At 48.3% G+C, this 26,248-nt stretch overlaps 1 protein-coding gene across 1 annotated transcript in view; it reads right to left on the bottom strand.

Annotated features, from left to right (window-relative positions):
* SYNPO2 (synaptopodin 2) overlaps positions 1 to 17,771 on the bottom strand; it is a 336,703-nt gene extending 318,932 nt beyond the window's left edge. Inside the window, exon 1 of the mRNA XM_075350134.1 lies at positions 17,652 to 17,771. Coding sequence (XP_075206249.1) covers positions 17,652 to 17,756 — 105 coding nt within the window. The 5' untranslated portion in view covers positions 17,757 to 17,771. The remainder of the gene's footprint in view (positions 1 to 17,651) is intronic.
* Between the last annotated feature and the right edge of the window lie 8,477 nt (positions 17,772 to 26,248).

The following is a 26,248-nucleotide window of genomic DNA, read 5'->3' as shown; positions in this document are numbered from 1 at the left end:
GAGTAATTTGGACGTCACACAAGACGATCTATCTTGCGATCGCACGAGTGATCGCACCCGCCCCCGTCGTTTGTGCGTCACGGTCAATTAGTTGCCCGTGGCACACAAAGTTGTTAAACCCCCTGTTACACGCACTTACCTGCTGAGCGACCTCGCTGTGGGCGGCGAACATCCTCTTCCTGAAGGGGTTGGGACGTTCGGCGTCACAGCGACGTCACACAGCGGCCGGCCAATAGAAGCGGAGGGGCGGAGATGAGCGGGACGCAAACATCCCACCCACCTCCTTCCTTCCGCATAGCCGGCAGGACGCAGGTAAGCTGTGTTCATCGTTCCCGGGGTGTCACACGGAGCGATGTGTGCTACCCCGGGTACGATGAACAACCGGCGCAGAGAAGAAGAAACGACTTTTTGAAAATGAGCGACGTGTCAACGAGCAACAATAAGGTGAGTATTTTTGCTCGTTCACCGTCGCTCGTAGCTATCACACGCTACGATATATCAAACGATGCTGGATGTGCGTCACTTACAACGTGACTCCGACGGCCTTTCGCACGATATATCGTCTCGTGTGGCGCCCGCATAAGTATGGTGTTAAAAAATGGCAAGTCATTAACCAGTAAGAGATAGAATGGCCAAGGAAACAATTCAATAAATCCCATCAAATATTGCAGGAATGTTCACACAATGGCACAGCTAGACAAAAGACATAAATAAGATAGCCTACCACTACCAATACACATTAATGCAAGATGCCAGAATAAGCATAAATAAGGTCAATGTCTGGTGAACCCCCCCATACCTAATGCGTGTCACTCATCAAGTTAGCTTTAACCTCATCCTCTCCTGATGAAGCTCACTTGTTGAGCACCCTCATATTTTTATGTTAATTGGTTGTGCATTCCTACTTCTTTTGGTTTTCTGATTAGAGCTAATCTGATTCCCCCCTCCCACCAGGAAGGGGCAGAAGTGTGATGGAACAGAGATAAAGACAGACAGGGGAAAACAAAAACTCTGACACTGTACAGACACACAGGAATAGACAATGAGAGACTTAGGAGAAAAACAAGAGCAGGAAGGTAGCAACAAGGGTTAACTCCACAACTGCATTTCGAAACAAGTATCACGATCACCAGTCTGAATCACAACACCTCACCAGACCAACTAAGATAAACTGCAGCTGGCATAGAAAAAAGGCTCTAGCCAGCATATATAGAAGGGGAGCAGATATGATTGACTCTCCCACAACATGTGATCAAAGGAGACTCTAAAGCAGACAAGCAGAGAAGTTATTGACTGGACTGTCAGAATCAGTAGCCTGAACAGATCCCGCTGACGCCATGACATTCAGTGAAGTTTTAAAAATCTCTACGTGACAATATGCAGTGTGTGTATGTATATACATATATATATATATATATATATATATATATATATATATATATATATATATATATATATATAATTTATATATATATATATATATATATATATATATATAGCTCTTTCAAACACAAGTGCAGCAACACCTATACATTGACAGTCTATTTCTTGGTTGCTGAGAAGTCAGACAATATCAAATCAAACTATAGAACGGGGGATAATTAGAAAGGCTATTCACATAGCAAATATATGGCGGCAGTTTGAAGAACCTGTGAAAGTTGTCAGGTTCACTTTAATCTTTTGTACTGATATCTATGCAAGGCAGATTCTAGCTTTTCTACTAATTGAAATGTTACCCTCTCCCATTCCAAAAAGCATCAAGCGATGAATAAACTGTATACACAAATATATACAGTATGAGCGTAAAGAAACCATGTACATAAGTATATATATGCTAACATCCATGAAACGGTACACATATATATATATATATATATATATATATATATATATATATATATATCAGCGGAAAAGAAACATTTGTTTATTTAGTTTACTCACTTATGTAGCGCTATTAATTCTACAGCGCTTTACAGACATGATCATCACTGTCCCCATTAGGAATAACAATATAAATTCCCCGTCAGTATGTGTTTGAGGAGGAAACCCACAAAAACACTGGCAAAACATACAAACTCCTTGCAGATTTTATCATTAAACCCAGCGCAGCAAGGCTGCAGTGCTAACCCACCGAGCCGCTGTGCTGCCTACTAAATACTAGCATCTGACTTTAAATACATGTTCCACCTAAATATATATCAGCATGGAGAAACTGTACACATAGGTATGTACCAAAATCTAGCAATGAATGAACCATACTGTCTCCGCCGCTGCGTTCTGTCAAGTCCAGAATAAAATGTACCCTCTGGCAGACTGGAGAACTGTAAACACTGCGTTTGACAAAAAAATACATCCAAAATGCATGCATTTTGGATGGATTTTGAATGCGTTTTGAATGCATTTTGGATACATTTTTCACAGTGCGGTCCCACTCGGCTCTGCTACATCCCCATAGAGCATGGTTGGCTGCGAGACAGAGCCGCACGATCAGAATAAACTCGGATGAACTTCACCCGACTTCATTGTCATCGCGCTGCTCTGTCTGTGTGCTGTGGCATGATTTGTGGTCACCGGTGAAGGACTCATCGGTGACTGCAAATTCCCTGAGTGACTGAAATGAGCCGCGCGATCAGCGGTGCCATCACTCAGGTTACCCGCGGCCAGCTGGAGTCCTCCACCAGAGACCGCAAATCACCTGCATGAGGGCACCGCTGATTGCGCGGCTCACTTCAGTCACTCAGGTGACTTGCTGCCACAAGTGGAGGATTCCAGCTGTGGCCGCGAGTAACCTGAGTGACGTCACTACTGATAGCGCGACTCACTTCAGTTCCTGCGTGGAGTTCACAGAGAGCGGTCGTAGGTCTGTGGCCGCTCCTGTCAGCTTCATGTAGCAGAGCTGAAAGCGTCGTGGGACCTCGTGTGGATTACGTCAGACCTGAAGAACTGTTTTCGGATTAATAAAGTGGTGAAAGAGGGTGCTTTTTTGTCTTTTATTCTAAATAAATGATTTTTCGGTCTATGTGTTTATTTTCTTTCACTTATAGGTTAATCATGGAAGGTGTCTCATAGACGCCTGCCATGATTAACCTAGGACTAAAGCCTACTTTACACGTTACAATTACACATGCGATCTTGTATGCGATCGCACCCGCCCCCATTGTGTGTGCGGCTCGTTCAATTTGTTGCCTGTGTCGCACAAACGATTAAATCCCGTCACACGTACTTACCTTCCATACGACCTCGCTGTGGGCGGCAAACATCCTCTTCCTGTAGTGGGAGGGACGTTCGACGTCACACGGCAGCCGGCCAATAGAAGTGGAGGGGCGGAGATGAGCGGGACGTAAACATCCCGCCCACCTCCTTCCTTCCGCATTGCAGGCGGAACGCAGGTAAGATGTGTTCTGCGATGTGTGCTGCCTCGGGAACATTGAACAACCAGACGTTCAATTTTTACAATTTGAACGACGTGTATGCGATCAACGTGTTTACATACAATCGCAATCGCACGTAGGTTTCACACACTACAACAAACACTAACGATGCCGGATGTGCGTCACTTCCGACGTGACCCCGCCGACACATCGTTAGATTTATTGTAGCGTGTAAAGCCCACTTTAGTGTCAGCTATGGGCTGCCATTAAGTTCTTATTACCCCGATTGCCACCGCAACAGGGCAATTTGGGATGAGCCGGGTAGAGTCCCGGGACTGTTGCATCTAATGGATGCGGCAATTCCGGGCGGCTGCTGGCTGATATTTTTAGGCTGGGGGGCTCCCCATCCTGAGAATAACAGCCTTCAGCTGTGTGGCTTTACCTTGGCTGGTATCAAAATGGGGGGACCGCACGTCGGTTTTTTTTTTCCCAATTATTTATTTATTTATTTTACTGCATGATATAGACCCGCCCACCATTGGCTGTGATTGGTTGCAGGTGCAGTGAGACAGCTGTCACTCAGCATAGGGGCTCGTCTGAATGCAACCAATCATAGGCGCCGGTGGGCGGGGGAAGCAGTGAATACGAGATGGAATAATGAGCATCTTGCATTTTCAAAAGCTTGAGAAGCCGCCGCAGTATGACAGCTGTAGAGCTCTGCGCCAGTGATCGGTGAGTATGAAAGAGAGAGGGAAAGACCGATCAACCGACAGAGAGAGAAAGAACGACCGACGAACCGACAGAGAGAGAGACCGAAAGACCTGCGTTTTGTTTGTCAAAAAAGCAAGCAGAACACAACAAAAATGCAGTGCAAGCGCACAGCTAAACAGTTTGGTTGCGTTTTGGCACATCTCATTCATTTAAATGGGTGGAAAATGCAACCAAAATGCTCAAAAGAAGTGACATGTTGCTTTTTTAAACGCAACGATTTTGCTAAATATTTGGCATCCAAAACGCTACGTTTAAAAAAGCAATGTGCGCATGGAATTTGCAGACTTCTCAAAGACTTTGCTGGGGAAGCACAACGCATGCATTTTGACAATGACACGCTGCAGTTTTAAAAGCAGCCAAAACTTAGGAAAAAACGCAACGTGCGCACATAGCCCTAAGGGTGCTTAACACACTGCGACATCGCTAGCGATCTCGTTAGCGATATGACACGCCAGATCGCAGATAAGATTTGCCGAGATCGCTCATGTGACCGCCGCAGAAAACACGACCTATGAGCGATCACGGCAAATTTTATGTGCGCTCTGGCGTGTTACGTTGCTAACGAGATCGCTATCGATGTCGCAGCGTGTAAAGCACCCTTAAGAGTTGGATACCATGCACTAATCGTGCTCTTTTGGTGGATTTACATTGAATACATACAATATTAATATGTTGCCAATAGTTATACAGTGTAAACAGGCTGCCAATCAGCTGATGAAGGAGTAAAACTTTCATTCATTGGCAAAATAATTTTTAGGCTGTGTACTATCCCCGGGCGAGCAGCCGGGTCGCTGCCGCCGCTCAGATCCGGATTCATGGTGGCTGGAGGGGTCTCCGGACCCGGGGGTCACGCGACCACTCAATTAAAAGAATGGGGGGAAGATATGTACAGGGGGATTTTGGAAAGTTCGTGACGCCACCCAGCCCGGTGATGATGGTGCGGCAGCCTGATGTTTAACCCCTCCGTGGGTAGGGGGTTTGTGTCCCGGGGCCCGTTGGTGATGGAAGATGTTTGGGTGCTGTTGGGGGATAGGTGCAGGGGGTTTCCAATGTACTCACTCAGAATAACCACACCGACAGCTTGTAAACCAAAGTTCTGAGCACCACCGTAGTGTGCGAGGAGCATGCCTGGATCCGTGCCCCTGGTGTTGTTGTTGGTCTGTGGCCCTATCTCTGGCACCTTAGTCTCAATTGTTATGACACTCTCTGGGTCCCGCTCACCCATGTGGCTAACGGAGTGAGCTTGCTCTCAGGGTTCACGCGTAGGATTTCTTTGGACTGTAGTGGGAAAGTGCTTATCCCATCGGTGCGCTAGTACCCCGATTTTGGAGCGGGTTGGGGATGACACTTGAAGTCTTCACCCCCGTCGGGTAAATTACCAGAACGCGTGAAGCTGCTTTCCAGCCTGAGGTCCATGTACCCCGTCGTGCGCTGGCCCCTGCCCGGTGATAGCTCAAGGCTGCCGGCTGCCCTCCTCGGCAGTCCGTGCCCCTTGACACTGTCGCCTGCGACTGGGTTCCAGCTCCTACCAGGCCCAGACCAACGTCTGCCGCCTTGTACACAGGAGCTCTCCTCCGTGGCCTCTCCTCTTGAGAGCCACTTCACCTCCTCCTTCACTCTCGACTCTCAACTCTCAACTCCCAACTCTCAACTGTCACTGTCCTCACTTTCTCCTCACCAACCCCCCAAGTGGGCGGCCCTATTCCCTTCAGGCCCCCAATGGTGTGTCTGGTAGGTTCAAGTGGGAAGTGTTCCTAGGATTTTGATTGGACTAGTTGTTAACAACACCAGGGGACTAAGATCCGTTAACCAAGGAGGGTGGATACTGTGCAGGAGGGCAGATTGCACAATACCCTGTAACGACCTGATAGGCCAGGGCGTCATATTCCCCCTTGGTTAAACGTAGCTTGTCCGCGAGCTACAGGATTACAGAGGTTTATTTTGTTTTGCTGGAACTGAAAAGAAAATAAGTTAACATACTTTTATTTTAACGGGTCCATCCCACACAGGGGAGGTAATGCTCTTAACGTTACTAAAATACCACTTTAGAGTTCGTCGCCCAACTGTGGGATGCTACCAGTTTTACTGGTAACGAAGGCTCAATCTACTCCGTTGCAGCCCCTTCCTGCGACACTCCAGTCCCAACGTCCCGGAACCCAATAACCCGCTGCCCAAACAACCTGTTCCCCCTGTAAACCTAAAGTGTCCGTGACCGGGTTAAGGTCCCGAGTTTTGTAACTTTGACGACTCTGGCTGGCACAGGAGGTGCAGCTATTATACAAGACACAAGTTTGTGTTGGTCACGCCAGTCCTGTGACCGTGGTCCATTTTTACCTAAAATATATAAAACTGAACGGAGTCCATGTACCATGTACACACTTTGGCTATTTTTTTTTAGAAAATCAGGTAACTTTTTCTCTTTTCATTAAAAACTGGTTGATTCGCTAACATTTTCTATATGAAAAATAACAAACTGTGGAAAATAATAAACGAAACACCGATACCTAACATTCTATGGCATTGCAACTGTTATTACCGTAGCATTTAACATTCTAATAATGGATTGCTGGGTCCCTTAGCCATGCTTCTTTGCGGCTACGCGCTACTGACACATACCCTTCCACAAACATCACATGCTCGATTACCTCCAGGGCATACCAGCCCCGCTTTCCACAATGCCGGGTATAGGTAACCATCCGGGTGGCCCCACAGGAGGTGCTGCGCCACATCCCGTTGAGACACATGCACCCCCGCCGCAAGGCCTGCTTCGCGGATGAACCCCCATCCTTGCTTGGGGTCAAACTGCTCCACCAGACCACGGCACCGCGGCCTTTTTACTCGGGAAGCAGCGCTCCTTATCTGCTCCTTCTCTTCTCTATCATGGGCGGCAAGCTCCCGTTGTTTGCAATTTTGGATTGTAATTGGTACTGCTGTCGTTCCCAGTAGGGGGCATCAGCGTCCGGCCTCAGCTCCCTATCTAGCTCTGGCTAGATTTGAACTCCGGCGGCCCCAACAGCCGTCGGGATAGCGCGCGGCAGCGAAACGGGCAGACATCTTGGTTCCGCTCCCGCTGGTGTAGACAGATTAACTGACTGCTCTGCATCCGGGGTTGCAGGGTCCGGGTGCTCCACCTCGGAGGACGGGCCCGATGTCTGGGGGGCCGGTGTTGTGGCTAGAATGAGGGCCTTGCTCTGGATCTCTGCAGATGGAGACTCTGGTAAACATACTGAAGGTTCCGCTGCCGGGGTTGGTGGGGGCAGCTCGGCGTCCGCCGAGGACAGGGTAGTCTGCTATGGAGCGTTCACCACGAGTGGGGATAGTCCGGATCCCTCAGCTACTTTGGCCGGATTTGTGCAATCAGCAGGGACTGGGTAACTGCTTACCATCTCTTCACGTGGGATTTCAATCTCACGGGCTCGCACCGCCACCGACAGGCTCATCATCTCTTCCCTCCAGTGGTTCAGAATTAAGAGGAATTGCGTCCGCATCCTCCGGCACAGCTGCTCTGTTTCCTCCTATATCCATGCCGCGGTCCCGGGGACAGCACGCTCCGGGGACCAGTCTCGCTCCGCCATCTTGCCACTGCGTCTTCCAGGAACGTTGTCGCAGAGTCCTGGTGTCCCTGCTCCACTTCCACTGTGGTTACATTCCTTCACCCTGGTCAGGTGGAGGCAGCGCCGCCGCACTTCCATCGCCTGGCGCCAACATCTCTGCACGCCCCCTTGGTCTTTTCGCAGCACTTTCTCACTGACCGTGGCCCTCTGGGAACTTCCGGTTCCGACCTCTTCAGGAACACGAGGGGTGGGGCTTAATCTTCACGCGCTTTCTTGGAGAAGACGGGGTTTTGGCATGAAAAGATGGTGGAAAATGGCGGAATTGGCGGGAAACTGAATTTTGACTTGCAGTCTTTGGCTTTCAAGGCACACGTCACCCAGGTAAGTGGGTCCTGCTCATATCCTGTTTGTGACGCCAGGTTTTTCGAGGTGTACCGCCCCCGGGCGCGCAGCCAGGTCGCTGCCGCCGCTCGGATCCGTATCCGCGGTGGCTCGAGGGGTCTCCGCGGCCACTCGATTAAAAGAAGGGGGGGAAGATATGTACAGGGGGATTTTGGAAAGTTCGTGACGCCACCCACGGTGCGTGGTAATGTGAGGGACCACCGCTGCCATTGGGGAGCCCGGTGACGATGGTGCGGCAGCCTGATGTTTAACCCCTCCGTGGGTAGAGGGTTTGTGTTCCGGGGCCCGTTGGTGATGGAAGATGTTTGGGTGCCGTTGGGGGATAGGTGCAAGGAGAATAACCACACCGAAAGCTTGTAAACCAAAGTTCTGAGCACCACCGTAGTCTGCAGGAGCACGCCTGGATCCGTGCCCCTGGTGTTGTTGTTGGTCTGTGGCCCTATCTCTGGCACCTTAGTCTCAATTGGACCCGTTGGTATGAAACTCTCCGGGTCCCGCTCACCCATGTGTCTAACAGAGTGAGCTTGCTCTCAGGGTTCACACGTAGGATTTCTTTGGACTTTAGTGGGAAAGTCCTATCCCATCGGTGCGCAAGTACCCCGATTTTGGAGCGGGTTGGGGATGACACTTGAAGTTTTCACCCCCCGTCGGGAAAATTACCGGAACACGTGAAGCTACTTTCTGGCCTGGGGTCCTCGTACCCTGTCGTGCCCTGGCCCCTGCCCGGTGATAGCTCAAGGCCACCGGTTGCAATCCTCGGCAGTCCGTGCCCCTTGACACTGTCCCCTGCGACTGGGTTCCAGCTCCTACCAGGCCCAGACAAACGTCTGCCACCTAAGTACACAGGAGCTCTCCTCCGTGGCCTCTCCTCTTGAGAGCCACTTCACCTCCTCCTTCACTCTCGACTCTCAACTCTCAACTCCCAACTCCCAACTGTCACTGTACTCACTTTCTACTTGGGACTGCTGAACAATCCCTCCCTCAAGGGGGAGGTGAGTTCAGTGTCACGGCGACGTCACCACGATGTCACTAAGCGGCCGGCCAATCAAAGTGGAGGGGCGGAGATGAGCGGGATGAACATCCTGCCCACCACCTTCCTTCCTCATTGCGGGCGGGACGCAGGTAAGGTGAGGTTCCTCGCTCCTGCGGTGTCACACACAGCGTTGTGTGCTGCCGCAGGAACGAGGAACAACATCTATAAACAACCATTAACAATTTTTGGTTTTAGGACGACCTCTCCATGGTGAACGATTTTCACCACTTTGGAGGACATTTAAGGTCACTGGTAAGTGTTACACGCTGCGATACCGTTAATGACGCCGAATGTGCGTCACTAACGACGTGACCCCGACGATAAAACATTAACGATATCGTAGCGTGTAAAGCCCCCTTTAGTCAGTCCTGGGATCTGCACCCTATTACTGATAGTACAGCTTCCATGATTTTGTAAAACCTCAAACCTCTATAATAAAAGTTGGTAATCAGACTTTGTATCATTAGTACAGTGCACTAGCTATATTTTACATAGCAGTTAACATCAAAATCTTAAAATATCCAAGTGCTACATCAAAATTGCCTCATCTCTATCTGAAAATCCCTAAAGGTTTGGGGAACCTCCAGACCGAAGCAAACGTAGAAAATCAGTTATGACACAATTTCCTCTGGCCCCGGGCACATTCCTGCAGTACTCAGGCCAGCAGTCCCGCTTTGCCAGCTGCTGGCCCTTTAATTTCTCCTTATCCTGTGAGTACATGCATGTAGCTGTTGAATGTCGCGGGTGGTAGTTGTGAGCGAGGGTTTGACTCCAGACGCCCAGGCATGATACATGTGAGCGCTGGTCATGGCTGAGTGTGTGGACTTGTGTAGTGTGGGCCGTTCAACCTGTGCATGCCACATGTTGATGACGACATCAGTTGCCCAAGACCAAATGACAACTAGTTTCCACAAGAAGACCTCCAGTTCAATTCCAACAGCAGTACTTTACTCAACGATTCACCTTAATTAACCACTTTAGGCAGGGGTCACACAAGCGTATGAATTGGACAAGTGCAACGCAAGGAAAACTCACATTGCACTTGGACCGATGTTAGTCAATGTCGCAGGTTAGATCTGCGAGTTTCTCGTTAGCTCTAATTGGAATGAGGGAAAAAACACAGCATGCTGCGATTGGCAGCGTATCTTAGATCATGCGCACCCATACAAGTTTACGGGTGCATGTGAAACATCGGACTGCACTCGGATGATATCTGAGTGCAATCTGATTTACTGTATGCCAACACAGACAATGGAGAAGATGGAGAAATTAAGCTCTCCATCATCTCTTCATCTGTGATCCGATTATCACCTGTGAGAGAATCAGAGCAGAGTAGAATGACACTTGGCTCACGCTCGCAGCAGAGTTTAAGATGAGTGTTATTAGCATATTGCATTCAATATTATACTGTATGGTTATGTGACCCCGGCCTTATATACCAGGTAGTGGGCACATATCTTCCAGCGTGTTTCAATACTACTAGGTGTATTTAGACATATTCTCAGTTCCCGCTGGGTTGTTTCCAATCTACTGGTCCTGTGAGTCCCGGCACAACCCAGTCTAATGCTACAGTCCAATTTGTGACCGTCATTTTCCCTTCCATCGGCTCCACATCCAGTCTTCCAGAGGAGAGGTTCAGGGCTTCTGTCACTTTAGGCAGAGTACAGCCTTGTGCTCCCAGATGCTTTCATATTCACGTATCTTCTCCTCATAGAGAAGGGGGTAAGGGATAGCCAGTAGTGCCAGAGTAGTGCCTTCCGCTCTCGGACGCTTGGGGAAACGCTGCCCGAGAAAGTCAACTCTGCTTATATATCAGTCTAGTCTGACCCGTTATCTATTAAGCTAAGGGCCTAGTCACTAAAGTCCTGTTCTCCGGACTCTTCTGTCTGGGGCCACTCTGTATGAAGGCCGGTCTTTAGCCTCAGCGTTCTCTAGCATTCCATGTCTCGGTCGGTACTTAAGGATCACGTTATCTCGACTTCAGTCTCCTTTCTTCTTTACTGCCACTAGTCACCCATGGCATACAACCGTCACAACCTACAGACTAACCGTTCGTATCTGGCAACTCAGTATGGAGGCCTGTCTCTAGCCTCAGCATTAACTAATGTTCCGTATCTCAGTCGAAACTTAAATATCATGATATTATAATTTCAGTTTCCTTTCTTCTTTTCAGCCCAAAATCAGCCTTAAAATGCGACCTTCACAACTTACAGTCTATAGGCCCCGTTACATGCTACGATATATCGGGCGATATGTCGTCGGGGTCATGGATTCGGTGCCGCACATCCGGCATCGTTTGACATATCGTAGCGTGTGACAGCTACGAGAGACTGTTAACGAGCAAAAATACTCACCTTATCGTTGCTCGTTGACATGTCGTTCATTTTCAAAATATCAGTCACATTCCTGGATGCAGGTTGTTCGTCGTTCCTGAGGCAGCACACATCGCTCCATGTGACACCTCGGGAACGATGAACACAACTTACCTGCGTCCCGCCGGCAATGAGGAAGGAAGGAGGTGGGCGGGATGTTACATCCCGCTCATCTCCACCCCTCTGCATCTATTGGGCGGCCGCTGTGTGACGTTGCTGTGACGCCGAACGTCCCTCCCCCTTGAGGAAGAGGATGTTCGCTGCCCACAGCGAGGTCGTTCGGGAGGTAAATATGTGACGCCCTGGACTAGCCAGTTAGTCACAGACAGGCCCTTGCACAAACACCCGTCCCCCTAAAAAGGTAACAGCAGCCAACCTAAAACTTTGGTTACCCCTCTCAGGTCTTGACGTTCACACCAGGGGGCGTAGCCAGGCAGTTGGCCACACCCACCGAGGAGTTCGGATAGCCTGAGGCGGGAAAAAGCCAGCAGAGTAGTTTAGGAGGTGAAAGAGAGAGGAGTAAACGTCTGACAGGGGTCTAGGTCGTAGCCTGGACACCCTTTGGCCAAGAGGCAGACGGTGGTAGCCGCCTGCAGGAGTTGGGAAGACGGCCTGGTGGAACCGTAAGGGAGCGGGACAGGGTAGTGGCCCTCCTGTACCGAACCGGGGAACCGACTGGAAACTGGAGCAGACAGGGGGGTACTCAGACCCTGAAACTAGGTCCCGAATCTACCAGACTAAGTTAATTCACTGATTGAGGTCTGGACCTTAGGTCTTTTCCGAACCAAGTCCCGACTGAAGACAACAGCCCAACGAGGCGGATAGAAAGCCACCGCTCAGGCAGAGAGATCCCACGGGCCTGCGTCTGCGGGCAAATGGGCTCTCCCAACACACACACAGCTGGGGAGCGGACTCCCGTTGCTGAAGCGCAGGCAGTCCACAGCTACAAAACAAGGTGCAGGAGAAAGGCGGGGACCACCAAACCGGGTGGGGGACCAGACGCAGCTGGCTGCGGGCACCGACCACCATCTTTTTGGTTTACCAGAGACTCCGGTGTATCTGTCAGAGTGAGTACAGCTGTGCCTTCGGGCCGCGCACCGCCCCGCACCACACCAATCCGCCCGCACCCTCACAACCGGGCCCCAGGACCATCACCCCCTACCCACGAAGGGGTCAACACCTGGCTGCACAACACTGTCCCCGGGGGCCTTATAAACAGCAGCGGTGGTGTCTACATTCACCACAACCCGTGGGTGGCATCACGAACTTAACTCAAACCACATCCCTGGACGTAAACCTACCTACCAACCCCCTACGTAGCGCCAGCATCCTTTCAGAGCGACGTGACCCCGGGTCCGGAGGCGCTCGAGCCACCCACCGACGAGCCCGGATCCGAGCGGCTCGGCTGCAGCCGAGCGCGGGGTGGTACAAACACGTGTGACAGGGGTGACCGACTTTGTGCGACACGGGCAACAAATTGCCCGTGACGCACAAACGATGGGGGCGAGTGCGATTGCACATGCGATCGCACAATAAATTGACGCGTGTAACAGGACCTTAACTGTCCATATCTATTGCATGCTAGATCGTAACTAACTTTTTCTAGTAGGAACCGCCTCTTACCCTATCAACTAGACCTTCCCATTGTGGGCTAGTTCCTACACTTAACTACCTCTTACCCTATTGTCTGGTAACTACCTATACAAAGTGCTATACTATGTATACAGCACATTAGCTTACTGTACATTATACATTACATAGTAACACATTACAATACATCATATTTTCATCACAGATGCACAAAAGATGAAGGACACAAATCACATTACATTACATAACAATACAATAATGGAATTGGTGTCTTCAGGGAAAGACCTGCTTGCACTGTATTCACTAATGAACACAGTGGTGCATGCAATGAAGGATTACATCCTGACATTGGCCAATGCATCCTATGTGATGTATATGCTCCTGCCCCAGTGTCTCCTATGTGATGTACTCCACCAGCCCCAGTTTTTCATATGTGATGTATATGTGTGGCACCCCTGAGGCTTCAGTCGCCACAGGGTATTGCATCTCCATTAAGATGTAGTACTCATCCGGGGTAAGGAGAGGTGAATCGCTGGTGATTCTCACATTCACACACCACAAACAGTTAGGTGCCTTCCCACTGGGTGGATGGCCTGGGATAGATAGGGGGGTGGCAATCACGAATCATGGACTTCCTGGTCACTAGAACAACAGAGAAGGAGCATCTTCACACAGTCAGTTTACCCCGGGCATAGCTTGAGGTGAAACACATTTGGGGACCTCGGTCCACTCTTCTCTACCTCACACTTCTAGGAGCACCATAGGGCCCGTGGCTTGGAGCATCCAGCTCAGCCCGGGTTCTCTACAGCTACACGGGATTCCAGGGCCTGCGACCCATTCCATATTCCGCATACTACAGGATTGGAGGCACCCCGACCAGATAGGACTCATAGTGGGAACACCGGCGGTGACCTCGAATTGCTCGGGATCAGCTACAGTCCATCACAGCGGTAGCCAGTACTTCAGGAGCGGCAACCGGGTTGCTTAAAGAACAGTGAGTAAATCACGTGGAACCCGCAGAGACTGTGTCCGCCTGTCATTCCCGGCGCTGTGCCCCCGCACCTCAGCGCCTGCCATTATTACTCCCCTCATCATCCTCCCCGGGGCCCGCTCAACCTGTGGGGAGCAGAAACAGCTTGGCTGCTATTACCGTTAGCCCCGGAGGACAGCGACAGCAGCGTCGGCTTATTCCCTGGCCACATACCGCAGGTGGTGTCACGAAATCAAACCTCGATCACCACCAACCCCTTCATCCCCTTTAATGTACACCTCGGGGCCACGAAGCCGGGCACAAAGGCCACCCCATGACATCCCCAGACCCGACATCACCAGGCCCGGCGACGAGTATTGAACCCCTGCCCCGTGGGTGCTACATATGCACCAGATTCAGTGTATCCTATGTGATGTATAAGCTTCAACCCCAGTGTCTCCTTTGTCAATGATACCCAACTCCAGTCTTCAAGACTCACCAACAGTACATGTTTTCATGATTTCCTTAGAATTGCACATGTGATAATTTAATCATCTGCACAGGTGATGATTCCAACACCTGTGCATTGCTAAGGAAATTCTGAAAACATGCACTGTTGCTGGGCCTCGAGGACTAGAGTTGGGTAACACTGTCCTATGTGATGTATTGCATCAACCCCAGTGTCTCCTGTGTGATGTAAATTCCCAGACACTAGTGTTTCCTGTTTGATGTATATGCACCAACCCCAGTGTCTCCTATATGAGATGATTCTCCCAATGTGAGGAGACGTGCGACGTAATATACAGTACATCTGTGTTCACAAAAACTTACTGCTGTGATCATTTTTACAAAACTTACTGCAAAGCGTTGAGCACACTCAAGACCAACAGAAACCTGGAAAATCAGTTACAAGTAGTATCAATTCTGCCAGCTGACATAAATACACTTCATCATAGAAAAGCAGTTCCAGCCATCATCACCTTAGGGGTGAGTTAATTAATTGTTTGACCAAATATAGCAGGGTAATATTCAAGTTTATTATTTTGTGCATCATGCGAATGAGGTTATAAATATCCATATGTCCCTTTGCTGAAAAAGTTCTCCACCCCTGCTATATGGAATGGGGGGCCTCTCTGTTTAGAAAAATTAGGCTTATGACATAATTTGTATGTGTAATCGTGGTTAAAGGATTAGGGTACATTATGTGTGGAGTGAAGATGATAATGGCATCTAAATTGGAAAGGATTCTTTACAGTTACAGAAGTCAGACTGGAATGTCTCTACCACCACAATTCTGCTAGCTGCATATGGAGACATTGACAAACTTGTCAGACACACACCTATGATGCTGTCTCCAAATAGACCCCCCAGTCGGGCTGCGACTTGCATATAAAATCTGGGCACAGACATTAACCCATATTACGCTTGTATGAAAATGGCCATACTACTAACAGTTTCCTTGAGCTTATTATTGAGTGGGAAAATAAGTTCACCCCTATCTGACTCCAGGAGCTGGACAAGCTTTCTTATTTTAATGTCTACTCCCTCCACATCTGGTCCCTGGGGTGTAGCATCAAAGAGAACAGGTGGACAATCATTCATTTTATTGTCTTAGGTTACACTAAAGGGAAGTACTAGTCCTCCCTCCCTTATTAGTAACACATGCACAAAGTCCATTTGGTTGTGCAAAAAGATAAAAAGGCAGATATTTATCTTTTTTTCTCCATAAATCATACCTCTCTCCTCATTGGTGTCATGGATGGATGCTTACTTTACCTACCCCTAATCCTGTCCCATTTATATACTTATTGGTGTCATGGATGGATGCTTACTTTACCTACCCCTAATCCTGACCCATTTATATACTTATTGGTGTCATGGATGGATGCTTACTTTACCTACCCCTAATCCAGACCCATTTATATACTTATTTGTGTCGTGGATGGATGCTTACTTGACCTACCCCTAATCCCAACCCATTTATATACTTATTGGTGTCATGGATGGATGCTTACTTTACCTACCCCTAATCCAGACCCATTTATATACTTATTGGTGTCATGGATGGATGCTTACTTTACCTACCCCTAATCCAGACCCATTTATATACTTATTGGTGTCATGGATGGATGCTTACTTTACCTACCCCTAATCCCAACCCATTTATATACTTATTGGTGTCATGGATGGATGCTTACTTTACCTACCCCTAATCCAGACCCATTTATATACTTATTTGTGTCGTGGATGGATGCTTACTTGACCTACCCCTAATCCCAACCCATTTATATACTTATTGGTGTCATGGATGGATGCTTACTTTACCTACCCCTAATCCAGACCCATTTATATACTTATTTGTGTCGTGGATGGATGCTTACTTGACCTACCCCTAATCCCAACCCATTTATTTACTTATTGGTGTCATGTATGGATGCTTACTTTACCTACCCCTAATCCAGACCCATCTATATACTTATTGGTGTCGTGGATGGATACTTACTTTATCTACCCCTAATCCCGACCCATTTATATACTTTATTGCAACGTATGTAATTTTTCAATCCAAAAAGTTGTATAAACATTTACATTGAAAGATGCAGACGCAGTGCAAAAACATCCCACAAGGTGGCAGGATTTCTCTGTGCCAATGTGTGACTATTAAGATGCTGATGGGGAAAAACAGTTTTTATTCTTCAGTTGTTTTTTTTCAGTAGTAACTTTTGCAAACAAGATAGACTTTAGTCAATAAGTCAGATATTGTTTCATTGATGGGCATGTCACACACAATGTACTGAATGTTGCAATGTGTTTGACTGGTGATACTCTGAATAAACATAGGTTTACCTATGCAGAACACCATAAAGTTCAGACTAATCTTTGTTGGTATGATTTCATCATTTAATATTTAAGATTTGTGAAAGTCTACGGTTATTAGGGGAAATGTTATATTCTGCTCTGTATGGTAAGAATTACAGGATGCGATCTCCATACTGGACAAATATAGACAGAACCCTGTGTATGTTTGTGTATTCTTGCACGGGTTACTGTATATATTTATAACTGCAGAACATTGCGGACAGGATCTGATTGTAGTTTGTGGTCCACATAAAATGGGAACCTTGTTTTGAAGTCATCCTCGCGTGCCATTAAAATGACATTAACCATGTTCTCAATGTAAACATTACCACATTTGTTAGTACTTGTGATGCCCCTGGGCTGTGTATATAGCTGCGACGTATTTCAAAGTCGGCTCTCCATCCATGATTCGTGCACAAAGTTGTTACAAGTTATCTGTGCTGCATCAGTAAATATGTTCTACATGAAGTTGGGAGCCATCATTTTCCGACAGTCTGACATGAAGAATTCCCAGTGATCACTGATGATCAAAGACTTTCTGGCAGCTGACTTACACATAATCTCTACCCTAAACTTGGGACAAATCATTTCCTTTACAAAAGAAAATATATATGATGAGCAGTATATATTGTACCAAAGAGGCCAGATGAGCATAGAACACTAAACACAAGCAGGGTGGTCTAATAATGTGTTGTGGTAGAGGAGACACAATGATATTTCTGTTCTTACCTTACAAACGTGCAGAGGCTCCAGATACTCTTTGCCACCTTGCAGTCTGAACCCCCAGGGTGATCCGCCACTCAATGTAACACAGATATAATCCCCAGTGCCCATCTTGACTTGTCGAGACAATTAAATTCCTTGTTGGTGATGATAAAAACTTTGTGAACCTGAGTGGTGTACGCAGTAGCGGAGTATGTGCAGCACCACTCAGTGACTTATTGCACATTGAAATGTGGTTATGGAGGAGGAAGGAATACATTCAGAGAACTCCAGGGATCAGCCCACTCCACCGTCATGGGATAATGGGATATGTCCGTCCCCCAGATGCTGGGAAAGCATCAGTTCTTTTTCACCATATTAGCAAACTTATTGTAAACTGCCTCAATTAGCACAGAAAAAGGGTCAGAAATAACAGACTAAAGGTAAAAGGTGACTTACACGACAAGAGTAACTATTAAATACAGGATTAGTGTAATCCAGACATAAGTGAGGCTGAGATATTACCTTCACTCTGTAGGATGCTGACACTATGTAACACGTCTTGTAGCAAAGATGCCAAGACAAGAATTCATTGACAGCTATGCATGGATAACATACAGTTCCTTGGAAAAGTAGGAAAAGTATTCATACCCCGTGAAATTTTCCACATTGTTTCATGTTACACACACATAAACCTAAATGTATTTTATTGGGATTTTATGTGATATATCAACACCAAGTAGCAAGTATTTGTGAAGTGTAAAGGAAATGACACATGATTTTCTCAATACTTTAAAAGTATAAATCTGAAATCTGTGTGTGCATTTGTATTCGTCCCCCTGAGACAATACTTTGTTGGACCACATTTCTCTGTAATTACTGCCATAAGTCTTTTTAGCCTCTAGATGGGTAAGTTTGAAGAGACATACACCAAGGATCTGGACCACATAATCATCACCCTGATCCTCCTACCTCTCACCATGTCGAGTCATATTAGACAGATGTTCCCACACTGGAACACTCAGAGGAGTTCTTTACCTTTTCGATTTATGGCTTCTTCTGGCCTCTCACCATGTGTGACGCCCTGGCAAAAACAGGTAGTCACAGAGGTTGTACAAAACACTCAGGTACAATACTCCACCCTCCTTGACAGTCCAACACAAAACCCACACCCAGGTGCACAACACCAGCCAGTAAAGCCTAGTCACCCCCCATGACAATAGGGACACACCAGTGGGCGGGACCAGGCGAATCGGAGCGCCCACCTAGGGGTCCTGAGGTGTCCTGGGAGGAAACAAGACAGTCCAGTTTGGACGGTTGACGTTTGGAGGAGACAGAGTCGAGTTCTGACAGCTGAAGTGAGAGGAGTGTGGAGTGACAGCGGAGTCAGGGGTAGGGGCCCCTGGACTACCGAACTAGGTGGCAGAAGGCAAGCAGGACCACAGGCGACGGAGATTTGGTCACGGGAGACCTTAAGTGGACCGGGGCAGGGTTGTAGCTCGCCGGTGCCGACAGCGGAAATCCGGTCCGGAGGCCGTGCACAGTTGGGGTGCCTGGACCCTAGGACGAGGAAGGTTGGAAGCCCCATGTTAATTAACCAGCCGGGGACAAGGTTTCAGGCCTTGTTCCACCATAAGCCCAGGGAGCGAAACGGAAGTCCAACACGTATAGGGTGTCCGCCAGAACCCACAGAGATCCTAAGGGTCAGATTTCGCGGGCCACAGCTCCAAACGTACAAAATACCGGGAGTGGACTTCCCTGTTACAAGCGGAGTTGTCCCATTGAAGACACAAACACTGAGTGCAGGAGGAAGGGACCCCTGTTTGCTACACCCAGGTGTGGGACCCGAATACACCCGCCGGAGGCGACCGGTGACTGGAAATTTGGTTTACCCATGGACTTTGTGTGCAACTCTTTGGAACTGTGAGTACACCATTTATCCCCGGTCCAACCCTGCATGTCAGTCTCCGCAGTCATTGCTCCCGTACACCCTGGGCCCCAGAACTACACCTCCCCTACCCGTGGAGGGGATTCCATCCTGCTGCCCTGCTCCATCAGCCCCGAGCGTCCCATCAGCAGGCAGCGGCGGTGCTATCAACTCTCACCGCAACCCACGGGTGGCGTCACTGACAAAAACTCTATCCCCTGTAAATATTCTCCTTTCCTACGGTTGTGAGGACGGACGGCTGTACGAGCCCGGGTCCGGCTACCACTTGAGCCGCACTAACGAACCCGGATCCGAGCAGCCCCTGCAGCAGCCCAGCCCCCGTCCGCAACACATCCACATTTCAAGAGAGACATGTGGAGATTGTGCGTTGTAATGCCCAAAAATTTGAGTAGCCATGGTCTGTGGGATACAGCAATTACTGTCTCAATAGGTGGATGATGTTGATGACACACAGTTGCCATCAAGTCAAGTCAACAAGTCAGGAGGAGGACCAGAGTGAGAAAGTGGAAAACGAGGTGGTGGATGATGAAGTCACTGACCAAACATGGCAAGGTGACATGCAGAGTGAGCACAGCAGCGCAGAGGGGGATGGATCCGCAATACCGCAACAGGCATGAAAAGGCAATGCGGTGGCCAGAGGAACAAGGCATGCAACTGTTCCCCAGAGTACCCAAACGCAGCCAGATCCTAAGCCAAAAGTTAGGTATTCCCCAGTCTGGCGCTTTTTAAAGGCAAGTACAGAAAATAAAAAAAAAATAATTTGCAACATGTGGCATTCCAAGCTCACCATCGGACAGACCACCACCAGCTTTAACATCATCAACATGCTCAGGCACATGTCTTCCAAGCACCCGGCTAGGTGCACCGAATCTTCCTCTGTACTATGTGCTGGGCAGTCCCCTGACCAGGACGCAGGCTCAGATGCCTGCCGCCCTGCACCTGTCGGTACACATTTGCAACCATCAGCAGCAACCACATCCACTTCTTTGTACTAGTGTAGCGTTCAGCTGTCTCTCCCACAGGTCTTGCAATGCAAGTAGAAATACCTGCAGCCACTATTTTGCCCGGTGTGCAGTCCCGGTCTTACACAAGCACATGTCCCATAACATTACCCACGCTCTGACCAATGCAGTTACTGGGAAGGTCCACTTAACCACTGACATGTGGACAGGTGTTTGTGGCCAGCGAGGCTACATTTCCCTGACGGTACACTGAGTAAACCTGAGTGAACTCAGATTCAGAGGCTGGAATAGCACACATGCTTCCAATGACTAGAATTGCCAACCCTAGTTCCAAGACTGTTTCCCCCACCTACTAAACAAGTTCCTAAACCCCTTTCTACTTCTTATCCTCCATCCTCAAATTGTAGCACATATCAGTCGCAAGCTGGAAGGACTACAGCACTGCCTTGGTGAAGCAGCAACAGGCTTTGCTGAAGCTAATTTGCTTAGGTGACAAAGGGCACACCGCCGCAGAGTTGTTGAAAGGTCTAACAAACTAAACAGATCTGTGGCTCTTGTCACTGAATATCTAACCAGGCATGGTCATGTGTGGTAATGGCCATAACTTGGTGGCTGCTCTGAGGCATGGCAAACTGACACACATACCATGCCTGGCCCATGTGCTCAACTTAGTGGTTCAGCACCTTCTAAGAACCTATCCAGAAGTTCCTGAGCTACTTATGAAAGTAAACCGTGTGTGCACCCATATCCGCAAGTCAACTAGAGCTGCAGCCAGTCTGGCAATACTGCAGCAGCACTTGCAAGTGCCAATTCACCAACTTTTTTACAACCTGACCATGCACTGGAACTCAACATTACATATGTTGGCAAGGTTTTGTGAGCAGCAGAGGGCAATAGTTAAATACCAACTACAACATGTCCGTCTGTATTGTGGCCATACTCCGCACAAAAGAACCGACGAATGGCCATGGACGTCTGACATCTGTGCAGTTCTCCAAAACCTTGAGAAATCAATCAAGATGGGGAGCAGCGATGACGCCATAATCAGCGTAACCTTCCTGCTTCTGTGTCTACTCAAAGGCTCACTACTCACAATTAAAGAGAAATCTTTGCATGTTAACCAAGTGATGATGATCGAGGAAGAAATGTTACAGGTAATACTACCCAGCCCAGCCTAATCTTACCTTCTCAGCGTGGATTGGGTGATAATGAGGAGGAAGAGGTTCAGGAGTTGGTTGCTTGTGCTACAGAGGGTATTACCAACATCAGCTTCTTGCCATCTATTCAGCGTGGATGACTGAAGAGGTGGAGGAGGAGAGAGAGGAGGAGGAGATTGAGTGACATCATTCTGGTGGGGACAGGGAAGTCTTGTGTGTCGCCAGGGGTTAAGGGGATACCCAGAACCGGGCTAAGGGGTCGCTTCTGGGAAGGGGATCACGGTGTCGTGACGCGGTCTGTGATCCCTGGTTCCACAATAAAAAGGGGTTATGTACGTGACGCCACCCATGGAATGTGATCAGAGGTGACCACCGCTGCTGCAGAACCTCCGGGGATGATGGATGGCAGCTTGAGATGGGACGGCTCCCCACGGGTAGAGCCTTCTCCCCGGGGCAGTGTGATAGTCTATGGGGGAGTGCAAGACACGAGCACAATAAACAAGCAGACTCACGGTTTTACAGTTTCTTTGGCCTTTACTGATGATAGCTTTCAGCAGAGCACTGTCCACGGAGTCTGTGCAGGGTTCAGGGTTTCTCCCACCCAGCCAGGCCATTTTGGCTTCCTTATCTGCACTGTGTGTGGCTGTGCTGCTGTGTAAACTAGGCATCTGGCGCTGTTCTCCTCCTGGGTACCGACCTGACAGGCAACTCGAGTCCTTGTATGTTCATGAACTTTCCTGTGTTGCTGTGTCTGTGGTACAGGTGAAGAATGTGGAATCTTCACTTCTCCGGTGTTAACTGTGCGGTGTGTAATCTGCACAGCCTCGGATCTGGCATCCGTTCTGTGTGCTCCACTGGGGTGAGTTCAGCAATACTCTTTCTCCCAGGTATGTTCCTCTGTTTTATCTGTCTCCTTTCCTCAGACCCTCGGCTTAGGCCTGGAATTGGTCAGTGGACCCTGTGGTGAGCTTGAGCCAGCTCCAACCTACAGATCCTTTCCTCAGTCCTCTCAGGAAATGAACTGTACTGACCTGAACTGACTGAACTGAACTAAACAAAACTGACCACTTCCTCTCCACGCCAGAATATATAGGGAAGCAGTTTGCTCTCCCCCTTCTGGCCAGGAGCTGCTAGTATTGTGTGGGGAGTTAACCCTTTTGTGTTGTTACTGTGGCAACCCTGGGGTGATACATTCCCCCTTAGTGAAGAACAATACTCCGGGACTGTGAAAGAAACAAACAAGTTATCAACAACAATTGTATACATACAGAGTCTCAAAAGGAAAAATACAAAAACTCAAAAAGTTCAACAAGAGTCCAAACTGTTCAAAAGGCAGTCTCTCCAGGGCTTAGTCTATTGCCTCCAGGGCTGATGAAGGTACACACTCAGTCTTTACCACAACCAGTCCTGTGGTAGGTATGGTCCATATTTAATAAAAAAGGAAATTGTTCAAGAATATGTAAGTGTTCATACAGAATAGTCTCTGTAGGTACTGGGCTTATGAGTCTCAATGTTGCAATCATCTAAACATTTCAATAACCAAACGCTTCTTACAGGTGTCTCTACTCTGGTCGTAAGTGCAGTAGGCCTCACGGCCCTCGGGCCACCACGCATGTGATCAAGTTGTAACTCTCCATGCTGCCACCTTACACCACTCTTCTCTTACCCTTTCTGTACACTAAACTGTTACGGTTTTTCATATAAACATTATAACATATATACATTTTATATGCAATTGCACATTAGTCTTTATATCTTGCTGGTATCTGACCCTGAGTACTACGCTGTGACCTGCGTACTGCTGGTGTACTGGGTGTACTTAGCATAATGGTGTGGGTGGAAGTGTACCTATTTGGTGTTTCTGGTAATTGTGAGGATGGGAGACTGACTGAGGACTGGCAAGCCCACTGGGACCAGGAATCTGTTCTTCCTCTACGGGTTCAACTTCCAGTTCTTCTTGTCTTGGGACTTCTTGTGGTACGGATTCTGATGCTGGTTCCACCACTTGAGGGAAGGTGATCATCTGGACTACTACTGCCCCATAGTAATTTGGCCAAGTTTTTGAGAAATCTCCTAAGACTGTATGGAACACGTCTTCTTCCTCCTTGACAGGTTATACCTGTATGGGTGAGGTGACTTCTGGTGTCTTCAGGGTTTCAGGACACGGTTTGATTTGATCTCTTGACATGACAGCTGATGTCCTCCCTTCATCCTTACTTATGAGACACACTTTGGGATTATCCATACTTGATGGTAAGACTGTATATGGGGTGGTTTCCCACTGATTATCCAATTTGTTCGTGCGTCGTTTCCTCTTGAGAACTTGGTCACCAGGTTGCAATGGGGTTGCTAGAGCAGGCTGGTTGAAGGCTCTCTCCTATCTTCCCCTGGCTTGTTGGAGATTTTTCTCTACGCACTCTTGTACTTGGCGATACTGTTGCCGACGTAGAGTATCCCAATTGGATTCTTGAACTTCTGCATCTGGCTTCAGAATTCCCATATCTAAATCAATTGGCAGTTTACCGGGCCTTGCATGCATGAGGTAAGCAGGGGTGCAGTTTGTAGAACTCACTGGGACATGATTGTACAAGTCCACCAAGTCGGGTAATTTCTCTGGCCATTGATTTCTTTCTGACTCCGGTAAGGTCTTCAACAGGTCAATCACAATATGGTTTATCCTTCTCGCATAAGCCATTTGTTTGGGGATGGTATGCTGTTGTGCGGATTTTTTTACAGGCATACATGTTGCAGAATTCTTGGAAGATCTGTGATTCAAATGCTGGACCCTGATCTGCAAGGACTTGTCCTGGGTAACCATGGGGTCTGCAAAAGTATGTCTGGAATGCTTTAGCTGCTGTTTTAGCTGTAAGGTCTTTCACGGGTACCACCACTAAGAAGCGTGAGTAATGGTCGACCAAGGTTAAGGCATAGACATAGCCGAACCAGCTTGGTGACAACTTGACATGGTCTAATGCGACTAGCTCTAGTGGTTTCTTGGTTACTATGGACTGGAGTGGAGCTCTCTGGTTCTGTTGATCTTTTCTTCTGAGGTTGCATGGGCCGCATTTTCTACACCAATCTTCAATTGATTTCCTCATGCCAACCCAGTAGAATCTTTCTCTTAAGAGCACTTCCAACTTTTTCCAACCAAAATGACAAGCACCGTCGTGGTAAGCTTCCAGAACCATCTTGACGTCTCTCTCGGGCACGATGATCTGCCAGACCAACTTATGTGTTTTTGGATTGGTGTGCCTTCTGCAGAGCTTCCCTTGGTACAGGAACAATTTACTTCTCTCTTTCCAGAGATGTTGTGTCTCAGCTGGGGCGTTCTGATTAGGATACACACCTTGTTGTGTAAGCAGTTCTTTCACTAACTTCACAGCTGGATCGCTGTCTTGTGTGTCAGGCCATCCGTGGGGTGCTAACGGATTGAGATTTGCCTGCTGTTGTTTTTAGTAGACACTCGGTTGATACTGTCCCACCTTAGGACGGTGAAAGGCCGGCAGCTCAATTTCTTCCAGTACCTCTGGTTCCTCTTCCACGTCACCTGAGTGTGGCATCCGAGATAAGGCATCTGCATTTCCACTCTTGCGGCCTGCCCTGTATTTGATGACAAAGTTGTAGTTTGACAGTCGGGCTATCCATCGCTGTTCCAGTGCACCTAATTTTGCCGAGTCCAGGTGGGTCAACGGATTGTTGTCACTAAAAATGGTAAATTCTGCAGCTGCCAGGTAGTGTTTGAAACGCTCTGTTACAGCCCAAACTGCTGCCAGTAGTTCTAACTTGAAGGAGCTGTAGTTCTGAGGGTTTCTTTCTGTAGGCCGAAGCTTCCTGCTTGCAAAGGCAATAACTTTCTCCTTGCCTTCCTGCTTTTGAGACAATACTGCTCCCAGTCCTACGTTGCTGGCATCCGTGTACAAAATGAAGGTTTGATGGTAATCTGGATATGCCAGGATCTCTTCTCCTGTCAAGGAGGATTCCGGGCTGCAGACTTCTTTGGCTGTCCTACTAGGATGTCTTGTAGGGGTGCTGCTAACTTCGTGAACCCTTTTATGAATCTTCTATAGTAGCCCACCAGTGCCAGGAATTGCCTCACCTCTTTCACGCTTGTGGGTCTCGGCCAATCTCTTATCACGGTAACTTTTTCAGGATCTGGTGCTACCCCTTCTGAGCTCACGACATGTCCCAGGTACTGTACCCTTGGCTTTAGAAGGTGACACTTGGATGGCTTGATTTTCATGCCGTATCCGGATAAGGCTTCAAACACTTCTGCCAGGTCTTATAGATGCTATTCATAGGTCTTGGAGTAGACTATGACAACATCCAGGTACAAGAGGACAGTTTCAAAGTTCTTATGTCCTAGGCAGCCCTCCATCAGTCGCTGGAAGGTACCAGGCGCGTTGCAGAGTCCAAACGGCATACAATTGAACTCACAGAGGGCCATCGGCGTGGTGAACGCTGTCTTCTCCTTGTCAGCCTCTGCCACAGGAACTTGCCAATACCCACTAGTCAGATCTAGGGTGGAAAAGTAAGTAGCTTTAATTCAGCTAATGACTC

Source organism: Anomaloglossus baeobatrachus, chromosome 1 (assembly GCF_048569485.1).
Source record: "Anomaloglossus baeobatrachus isolate aAnoBae1 chromosome 1, aAnoBae1.hap1, whole genome shotgun sequence".
Classification (NCBI taxonomy): Eukaryota; Metazoa; Chordata; class Amphibia; order Anura; family Aromobatidae; genus Anomaloglossus; species Anomaloglossus baeobatrachus.
Note: the sequence above shows the minus strand (reverse complement) of the source record. Positions and strands in the feature narration are given on the sequence as shown.